This window comes from Coffea eugenioides, chromosome 6, assembly GCF_003713205.1.
Source record: "Coffea eugenioides isolate CCC68of chromosome 6, Ceug_1.0, whole genome shotgun sequence".
Taxonomy (NCBI): Eukaryota; Viridiplantae; Streptophyta; class Magnoliopsida; order Gentianales; family Rubiaceae; genus Coffea; species Coffea eugenioides.
Window position 1 is genome coordinate 51,608,298 of NC_040040.1, and position 10,072 is coordinate 51,618,369.

The window sequence follows — 10,072 nt, forward strand, 5'->3', positions numbered from 1 at the left end:
TAATATACTGATCAGCACGTCAGGTTTTTCTCTCAATATCATTGATATTAATAGAAACATAATGACCTGCAACACAAACAACATACTCTATATATCAGAATGTAAAGGTATGGTTACAACACTAATATAATGAATGATACCATAGGAGAAAGAAGGTTGTAGATCGTATATTGACTTTAGGAATAAAAAATTAACAAGGGAGGCTCACAAATTTCTCCTGGGAATTTCTACTGAGAATTTTTTGTTTCTCCTGGGAAATTCCTAGTGAGAATTTTCTGTTTTTATCTTTATTTTGTTGTCTAATCAGAATTTATTTCAGATTTGGTTGTTAGATTTGAAATTTTTTTTTTTTTTTTTGGGTTTTGGGTGTATTTGGACAGATCTCATCATCGTTATTGGAACTTGAATCTATTGATTAGTTGAATATAACAACTGAAGTTGGTGAAAGGGCTATGAATATACATTTTTAATTAGCTGGATGACTAGTGAATGAAGAGGGCAAAACATATATATTTAAATTTTAGAGGGGCAACGTATTATAAAGGGTCAAGTTCGGAGGACAAAATGTAATTAACCCTAATAATTAACTCATCGAAAGAAAGATTATTGGGTTGCGAGGCATGCAGTGAAGGCGGTCAGAGCCACCCGCCGCAAGAAATTGAAAGTTTGAAAACTCAAAATAAGGGAGTAAGTTTGGAGTGACTTGGGTGTTGGTACTTTTCATACTGATTAAAAAATATTTGATATCTTGTTTGAAAAGTTATTTTCTTTTTAAAAAAAATATTTATCTTTTTCGTAAACACATTTTTCAATCATTTTTTTATCTCATATATATTAAATTCAAATTATTATAATATATCTTCTTTTTTTTTTTTTACAAAAACTCTAAAACATACCAATCCAAACAAGCTCTACCTTCCGTTGTCCAGTCACTCAAAATGGGAGCCAGTCTAGCTTCCATAATCATGCATTACTATCGAGACGGGGCAGGATGGTGATAAGAAGGACCGTCCCTGAACAGACTGTCAGGATTTGGCCCAAAAAAATTATACGATTCAGATCACTTCTTGTACTTCGTTTTTAACAACGTGTATGAAGCCCATAAAAATTTGTTCTAAAATTACACGTTATGCAAATAAAATTACGCCGTGTGCAAACAAAGTTACGCGATATGCAAAATGCACAAAACTGCTAGGAACGATGCACCTGCAACCGTTCCTGCCCGTGGTCCCATTACTATTGACTATTGACACAGCAGCTAATGTGACATTACACACAGCATGGCATCATTCCTCAAGGTGCAGAAGTAGCAGTTCTTTCAAAGCATTTATCTCCAAATTGCCTTTGGTTGTGTGTTCACGAATACACTGGAGAATAACAATAGCTAGTAAAATCATAAGTTTGCCAAAAACTATTTTGAAGGGTTAATTACAATTCCTGTTATTATTTTTCCCATTTGGATGGACCAATGAATTGAACAATCAAGCAGCTCTATAACATCTTCAGAAACGGAAAGGATGACCGCTTGGGCAAATGGGGAGCGAGCATAGATAACTATTGTACCATTTACTTCTCACACTACATGCGAAAATTACAAAACAAGCAACTCTATTGTTATTGTTGGATGCAAGGAATCCATCCTAGACCGATGACTGAATCCCAATAATCCCTGCACAGCATAAAATCAAATTTTGAGCCACCATACCATACACGCGGAGGAAAGAATGACTGGCTCAGAGAAAACTGCAGGGGGGGGGGGGGGGAAGAGAATTTGATGATACAAGGTAAAAAAAGCTAGTAGAAAAATGGGAGGAGCAAGTGCAATTACCACAACCAACCCTCGCACCAGCATTTCCAGTAGTCCTGCTAAGTTCATGTCCACCTGTTGTATGCTTCAATTATTAGCTACAACACAATAATTCCAAGTTGTAAATAAACCTTTTTTACTGAATCCAATGAACTGAAACTATCACATATTAATTAACTTGTGACAAGGACTGAAAGACATAGACACTTCAATAGCAAAAGTTTTATACTTTTATCAGCAGATCAAATTTTTCAACAAGAAGAACTGCAAGGGAGATTCATCTTTCACAGTTAACACAGAACTGCAAAACTACTATTTAGTGTTTAATCATTAAGTTATCACCTTCTACACCCTAATCCAAATAAACATACCTTTTCCCAGATCATCCGGATCAGCATGCACAACAACCCCCCGCCCCAAGATGGAGTGTGGACCACTAAGTGGAATCTATCAACAAGAAAAGCTAAAAGATATTAAAATTAAAGGACAAAAGAAAAAAAGAGAACAATCCTGAACTAGAGACAACCATTTCTTATACATTGCTTTTAAAGGATTATATGACAAGTTCCCTACTTAACATCAATAAGACCTCACTATGTAAGTTAACTGATACATTTCAACTCTTAGCATCACTTGAAAACTAGGAGATGAGCCACAGATATCTAAAGATAGATAAAGGAAACAAGTTCATATTTTGTTAAACAGCAGAACAACTTGCTAATACTATACCTGAATGTCTTTGATTGAGATCTCAGCAACCCCTGCAAAGCAAGAAAATAAATTTAAAAAAAGAAAGAAAGAAAAGGAAACCTGTTTGACTAGCTAATACCATTTCCAAAGATACAAGTCTTTCATGACACACCATCTGCACCAGCAATAATATTCCCCAAATCACCGGCATGACGATTTTGATCAGATGGTGCTCCATGATCCTTTTTCAGTGGGTTAAAATGAGGCCCTGACATTACAAAATGGGCAGATATCAGACTTTTAAAGAGTCGCTATTTAGCAGCTAAACAAACCTGATGAGAGAACATAATAACCAGCTCCACATTACATCTCTTTCTGGTTATTTAGCAGCTTTAGTTGCACAAAAAGATAGCCATACATAAAACAGGAGAATTCTAAACTCATACACTACATATTCAGTCACAAAGCAACCATACTCCTTGTCAAGCCAACTGCGCCAACAGCCTCAAACATAACTAATTAATAGAAAGGATACCTTTATTTGGGGGTGACTAAGCATCCTTCTAAACAGTGTATCTGTTTGTCCTTTCTCTCAATCAAGTATTATGGCTCTTTGAAACGTAAGAGCAACAGAAGAAAAACTTATTACAAATCTCTGAAGCAAACTTATTCCAGGCCCTTAATCCCATGAATCTTTTGTCACCTATAATATCGTTATCACACGTAGAACCTTGCAGAATGAGAACCTTATTCTGTAAACATATCCGGGAGCAAGGGCCCAAATTAAAAACCTTGGAACTTGAGCACAAAATGGTCAGATTTTCAAGACAACTTTTTGTGAAATTAAGAAAGGCTGGGAATCCTCAGCAATAAGGGGGAAAGCAACCATTTCAGATATCCCAGGTGACTGCCTCACACTGTACCTAAGGCTTAGCTACTCTACACAACTTAATCCTATATGCTATGCAGGAATGCTGAGTAAATATATTTAGCTACCGAAAAAAAAAAAGAGAGAGAAAGGTGCAGTCTTTCATAATAAAATGAACTAAAGCTGCAGAGTAACATGTGAAAAATCAGATGGTTTAACTTCAAATCAGAAATTAGCTTTAGACAAACGAAGTATTCAACTCTTCTACATATATTGCATACGCCCCGTTTGAATTAGGGGGTGGGGACCCATATAAGGAGATAGTGAAATAGGGGGAGAGGGGAGATAGCAGTAGCATAGTAAGAAGGGAGTGGTACGTACCAGTGGAATTGCAGCCATTGGTGGTGTCACCAAGAGCATGAATATGGAAGCCATGGAGGCCTGGAGTCAGGCCTGTTATTCTTCCTTTCACAAGGGTCGCCGCGCCCCCTGCTTCATGGTTTAGTTACGACTTACATATAATCAATCAATCAACCGAGGCTATGTAGACAGAATAATACTACTGTACTTAATAGATTCTGAAAGTGAAGAAGAAGAGGCACAGAGAGAGAGGGGGGGGGGATACCATTGAAGTCTTGGAGGAATTGGATAGAGCCCCTTACGTTGTTGTTGGTGTCACCGCCGGAGATTACAGCCACCGCTTTCAGTATGCCCATTGGCTTTGCACAGCCGCTTTCGCCACTGCTAAGTTTTCATCATCTTATTCTTATCTTATTATTGGAGTGGTTACGATTCTCTATTTTTATTTTAAAATTTGTCTTTTATGTTGTAGTATGTGACTGATTATTAGTCTTATCTTTGCAGTTAATTTACAACTAGTGGGAATACCCGTGCTATGCACAGTGTTGACATTATTGAAAAAAAATAAAATGGTGAACAAATAAAGGTGAAAAAACTTTACTAATAAAATTAAAATATAATATCTGTTTAACAATAGTTTGAAATATAATATAATGTATATATCATTCAAGAACCGTCTTTTTTCGGTTGTATGAGAATTTTTTTTATCATTGTATGAGAATTATTAACAAAAAAATACAATAATTAATATAGAATAGCATCAATAGAATTTAATACAATTGTGTTGTAATCAAATGAAAAATACGCACCAATTAAATTGTTATTAGCACCCATAGTTAATGAAGTAATCCCTATATAAAAATATTTTGGTACATGTAGTAATTGGTAATCTATAAAATAAAATAAATTGCTAATCTATAAAATTGCTAAGTTGTCTATAAATAGCATCAATAGAATGTAATACAATTGTATTGTAATCGAACAATTGTAATACAATTGTATTGTATTATATCTATAGTTGATTTAGCAAAATAGTGCAGCCAAAAAATGTGTATGTAAGATGAGTATGACGATATAAGAAGTTGTATATTTACCATGATCACGCAAAATCATTGGTGATGTGGATGCCTGGCGATCTTGAGTACAGTTAGATTTTTCATTTCTTTGATCTAGAAATAAAATATATATTAAATTAAAAATCAATAGTTTATGTATTTATTTTATGTGTAAATAGTGATATATTGTATGAGAACTGTTAACCGAAAAAATACAATAATTAATATAGAAATAGCATCAATAGAATTTAATAGAATTGCATTGTAATCAAATGAAAACAATTACAGAGAAGTGGTTACCTGAATTAAGGAATGCAGTTTTAAATGCTCAAAAGTGCCTTGACGATTGCACATATGTCAGGGGCTTGGTGAGTTTTTTGCTTCTCTTGAATCATTTTCTTTTTTCTAATTGTAATATATTACTTGCAAGTGTTAAGTAGGACTTGACTCTAACCTTTCGTTTAAATACTTTAAGCAATGAACTATTTATTCCATGAGTTAAATTGTGCTGTTGCTAGATAGATGAATCACGTAGTTGTAATTGTCATTATTGATAAAGAAAAGAAAGGCTAGAATGCAATTTTGCCAAAAGGATTTCTGACGAAATTAAAAATTAATCCAATTTTAATAATGGGCGTATAGTGCCTTAGTTATTAGTAGTATCTGAATTATTTTTGTTCAATTATAAACCATTTTTAATTATTTTTTAAAATTATAAAAAAATCTTTTTTTATTTCATGCACGATCATTTTTGTAATAAAATTATGAAAATAACTATCGTAACACCTATTTTATGTGATAAATGTGCAATAAAAAATAATTTAAAAAATTTCAGTAATACAAACAAATAAATTTTTATAATATACAATTTATGTTAGAAATAGTAGAACTCTCAATTATGAACCTATACCATCCGTAATTATATAAGCAAGTAATACCTTTTTATCTTTGCTTTACAGTGTAACAATAAGCAAACAACCGTTCATAAGATTTTGTAAAAAGTTTTCAGAAATAATGGATGATCAGAAAATCAATGCAATATCATTCATGACAAAAAATAAAGCAAAAGCAAAACATACTTAAAAGGCAGAGGGGACTGACCTGGAAAATTAAGCTGGCCGCAAGAAGGTTGATTTCTGCTGGAGTCTCTGCACATAATATCTTCAACTACTGCTCACAAAAGAAACAAAATCAATACATTTACAAAATCAATAGAGAACCCAAAACAAATAAGAAACTGAGAGAGAGGGTGAGGGATTTAACTCGATAAGTTAATTAAGTCGATCAGTAAAAGAAGAATTTGTATGAGTAATTGTAGGATGAGTTAAGATAGTGGGATAGTGGGAATATTGATTGGTGATAAGGTGGGTTATAACCCACTACTGTTTTATGTATTAAAATAAATACAAAAATATGAGTTAAGATAGTGGGATAGTGAGAGTGAGATAGTGGGAATATTGATTGGTGATAAGGTGATAGTGGGATAGTGAGAATATTGATTGGTGATAAGGTGGGTTATAACCCACTACTTTTTTTATGTATTAAAATAAATACACAAATCTAGAAAAAAGTATGACAAGTTTAGAAGGCATTGAGAGGGTTTCTGCTAAAAATCCCTTCCTGAATACATATAGATATAGATTTTGAAACCAGTATACCTTGCCTTCATGGAGATGATCTGCGAAAATGTTTATTGTAGTAGGAAGGTGGGTGGGGAGTGTTAGTTGGAGTAAGGTGTGTAAGAAGTGTTAGTGGGAGTTAACTTCTTGTTTGAGGGAAACGTGGGAGTGTTAGTTGGAGTTAACTTCTTGTTTGAGGGAAACGTGGGGGTGTAATGTGCCTATGATATTTTTTACGAAATAAATTAAATATAAAATGCTAGAAAAATAGAGTTGAGAGTGGGAAGGTTTGTGAATGCTTGTTGCTAAAAATCCCTTCTCAAATTTATATAGATATAGATAATGGGCAAGGCCTAAAAACATACAAGTATATTCCAGTAGTGGACCTCTCCTATTAGGCTGGTCTGGAAATTTCATAAATTTATACTGGGTTTTTTTTTTTTTTTTGCAGAAAAATTATACTGGATTTAGCCAACAAAGATAGAGGAGAAAAAAATTTTTGATTGCTTTTATTTATTTATTTATTTTTGTGGGTGTGGTTTTTTTTTTTAAATTATTGGGCCGGCCTTCAAACCTTAGAGGTTTTCTAATTGGGCTGGGATGTGGAAATAAATCGGGAAGATGAGCTAGCTATTTGTGAGCCGAGGTAAGAATTTGATTTGATTTTGGGAAGATGAGCTATTTTGTTGCTTTATGGTTTAATGCATGTATTTTATGTAGGTATGGGTTGAAAAAATGCTATCTGATTGTAAATTGGTGATTGACAAGAGAAACAAAGGCATTAGTGATATGTCTATTGTATACCATTAATGTTATAATTGAAGACCATCAAACTTTTGCACAAGTCCTTTTGGCTTTGTACGTTCTCTTTTGTTAAAAGGGTAAGAATTTCTATAGTCATGATTTGGCTAAATTACTTATTAACCTTTTTTTTTTTTGAGGTAGTTATTCACCTTATTAATGAAACTAAGACCCTGTTTGATAACTCAATTTAGCACTTAAATTTAATGGATTCAGATCTTAACATATTCAGTTTGATAACCAAAAATTGAACATTTGAATTAATTAAGTGGCACTGAATTTTCTAAACAAAATTTGCTCCCAAAATTAAATAATAAACTATTTACTTTATACTGAATGTGATATACACTCAAATGTATTAAACTAAATATTTAACAATTCAATAATTTAATGGATTCAAATTTCAAATTTCAGATTTCATACTTCAATTTTCAGATTTCAGTTTTATTAAACTCACTCTAAGTGATATAATGGTACGTAGTTTTCCTACAGTGCTCTCACTGTAGCTTAATAAAAGCAGCATAAAATGATACTCGACAGTTTTCAGTTCACTCGACACGACGACAGCATTAAATGATAAACTATTCACTTATTATTGAATGTAATATGCACTCAAATGTATTAGATTTAATATTTAATAATTTAATTGATTCAAATTTCAAATTTCAGATTTCACACTTCAATTTTCAAATTTCAGTTTTATTAAACGCACCCTTGCTTCTCTCATGGCACACCCCTCTTCCCGCCGAGCCTCCTTTCTCCTCGGTCCCCAGAGACAAAATGTAGGACGGGTGCCAACAGTTCATCACGGAAGAAGGGACTCTAAGTGATATAATGATACGTAAGTGATATAATGATACGTAGTGCTCTCATTGTAGGTTAACAAAAGCAGCATAAAATGATACTTGGACAGTTTTCAGTTCATTGATTACTTTTGTAATTGTCCCTTGAACCTACAGATAAAAGCTTAACAGTTGACCAAAAAAAGAGAGAAAAAAAAAAGAAAAGGATTGATGTCATAGTGTTATTCTTTGATATAACTTCGTCTTGGCATTGCTGTGTCTATTAAAATTCATTAATACATGGCACGATGATAATTAGAATCAGTTATAATTTCCTTCTGCTTGCTTAATTTTATGATATTAGTTGAGTTGTTTCAATCTTTATTACTTCTATGTATGCTTCCAGTTCTTTTGATTGAAATTGTCGGCAATGGGTTTGAGCTCGTGCAAAAAATGTTTGTGGATGTGGCAATAGATACTCGGCTATGGCCTTACGCATGCTTTGTGTCACAATTCAGCGGCAGGGTCCTCGGGCCAACGTAAGAATGTTCCCCTGGAAGAAGCTTGCCTTTAACTGAGATACTAATATTTATCATTCTAACCCGCACTAGATTTTCTTATTCAGTGTCTTACTTGCATATTCATTTGTACCCAATAATAAGGGATAAATTTTATTTTGCACCCTTTAACTATACCCCAATGCTCACTTCAATTCCTAAACTATACATTTAGGCATTTTAGTCTCTAAACTGTAAAACTCGTGCCATTTAAGTACAATCACTAATGAAATACCCAAAATTAATGGAAGACTAGTCAAGTGAGAAGCAACTGTAGCAAAAAAAAAAAGAATTCCAAATTTAGAAAGAAAAAAGGAGTTTAGGAATCAAAATAAGAATTGGAGCATAATTTAGAGACTAAAATGCCCTAATTTATAGTTTAGGGACCAAAAGGAAATCAAGAAATAGTTTAGAAACTAAAGTATCCCAACTTACAATTTAGAAACCAAAATGAGAATTCAAGTGTTTAAGGTTATTGGATGAATCTGTTTTCATATTTCCAAAAACATAACTTCTCAAATGCAATAGTGTGCTTCAAAATTTTTTAAGTGATGATTTTAGAAACTTCCCTTAATGTTTATGTGAATTTTGCATAACACCCCTTCAATTTTGAATATTAGAATTACCTTCCCTATTATTGTTGTTTGGGTAACAACCCTATGAATAGCTCAAATTTCAAGTACGGTTTTGCTACACAAAGGAAGAGAAGAGAAGAGAAGAACTACCTCAATGCCTTTCGTTTAAATGTTAGAACTATTACCACCACCAACACCATAATACCCATTTTTGCCATCTGTATTACCACCACAATAATCACAAGCTACTAGCCAAAAATCAGAAGAGAAAGAAAAAAAAAAGAAAAACAAAATGTAATGAATAAATTTGCATGGTACTTAAACTTTCTTTTTTGTTTTGAGCAATAATTAACTTTTTTATTGATTAGAAAAGAAGACTATACAAGACAATAAGGCACTAAAAGAAAAAAGAAAGAAAAGAAAAAGCTTCAAAACAAGAGGCTTAGTGTAAACTGAGTCTTAAGTGAGGCTTAGTGTGATAATTTGCCAGTAATAGAGAAGATAAGTGTAATATTTAAAACAAGAGGGTACTAGATGAAATTATTAAAAACCTCAAGAGAAATTTCTATAATTATCCCTAAAACTTATGGTATTGTTCACATGTATTTTCTACTTTTAATAGCATGATGAATATGCGCTCATATAATTGGGGCACAAGAAAAAACGAATGAAATGCTCAAAAAATCTATGCAAATTAGGTGAAAGGACACAAAAATCCATGAAAGGGATGGGAAAAACAAAAGAGGCCCCTAAAGAGAAAGAATTAACAGAAAAAACAGCCTCATGATCTTAAAGCTTCCCGATCAACGGTTGACATCAAACAAATCTATGCCCATACACCTATCGTAGACTCACATATTCCAACTCACACACAAGTACACTCACTCATGCTAGCTAGTATTATTACTACCTACCAAATTCATCATCAAATCGATAAATTTTCCTAGTTTTTCTTGTT

General features: G+C 33.0%; 1 protein-coding gene across 6 annotated transcripts; it reads right to left on the reverse strand.

Moving 5' to 3' along the window:
- Positions 1–1,313: 1,313 nt before the first annotated feature.
- On the reverse strand, positions 1,314–4,159 carry LOC113774756 (superoxide dismutase [Cu-Zn] 2-like). Of its 6 annotated transcripts, XM_027319368.1 has the most exons (8): positions 3,991–4,156; positions 3,747–3,857; positions 2,670–2,765; positions 2,537–2,568; positions 2,179–2,254; positions 1,829–1,882; positions 1,638–1,669; positions 1,483–1,534 (listed from the first exon to the last, which is right to left on the reverse strand). In XM_027319368.1, exons 1-7 carry the CDS (start codon positions 4,079–4,081, stop codon positions 1,641–1,643), a joined length of 489 nt encoding a protein of 162 aa, XP_027175169.1. In that variant the 5' UTR covers positions 4,082–4,156; the 3' UTR covers positions 1,483–1,534; positions 1,638–1,640. The 6 variants fall into 6 exon arrangements, with proteins under 6 accessions (XP_027175172.1, XP_027175168.1, XP_027175170.1 ...); XM_027319371.1 differs by lacking the exon at positions 2,179–2,254 and having other exon boundaries at positions 1,314–1,534; positions 3,991–4,159; XM_027319367.1 differs by having other exon boundaries at positions 1,314–1,669.
- Positions 4,160–10,072: the final 5,913 nt, after the last annotated feature.

Excerpts from the sequence above, each read along its gene's own strand:
- LOC113774756 (XM_027319367.1), bottom strand. The coding sequence starts at position 4,081 with ATGGGCATACTGAAAGCGGTGGCTGTAATCTCCGGCGGTGACACCAAC. Across the intron at positions 2,255-2,536 it reads TCTCAATCAAAGACATTCAG|ATTCCACTTAGTGGTCCACA; the intron begins GTATAGTATTAG and ends TCTTGTTGATAG. Across the intron at positions 1,883-2,178 it reads TCCGGATGATCTGGGAAAAG|GTGGACATGAACTTAGCAGG; the intron begins GTATGTTTATTT and ends AGCATACAACAG.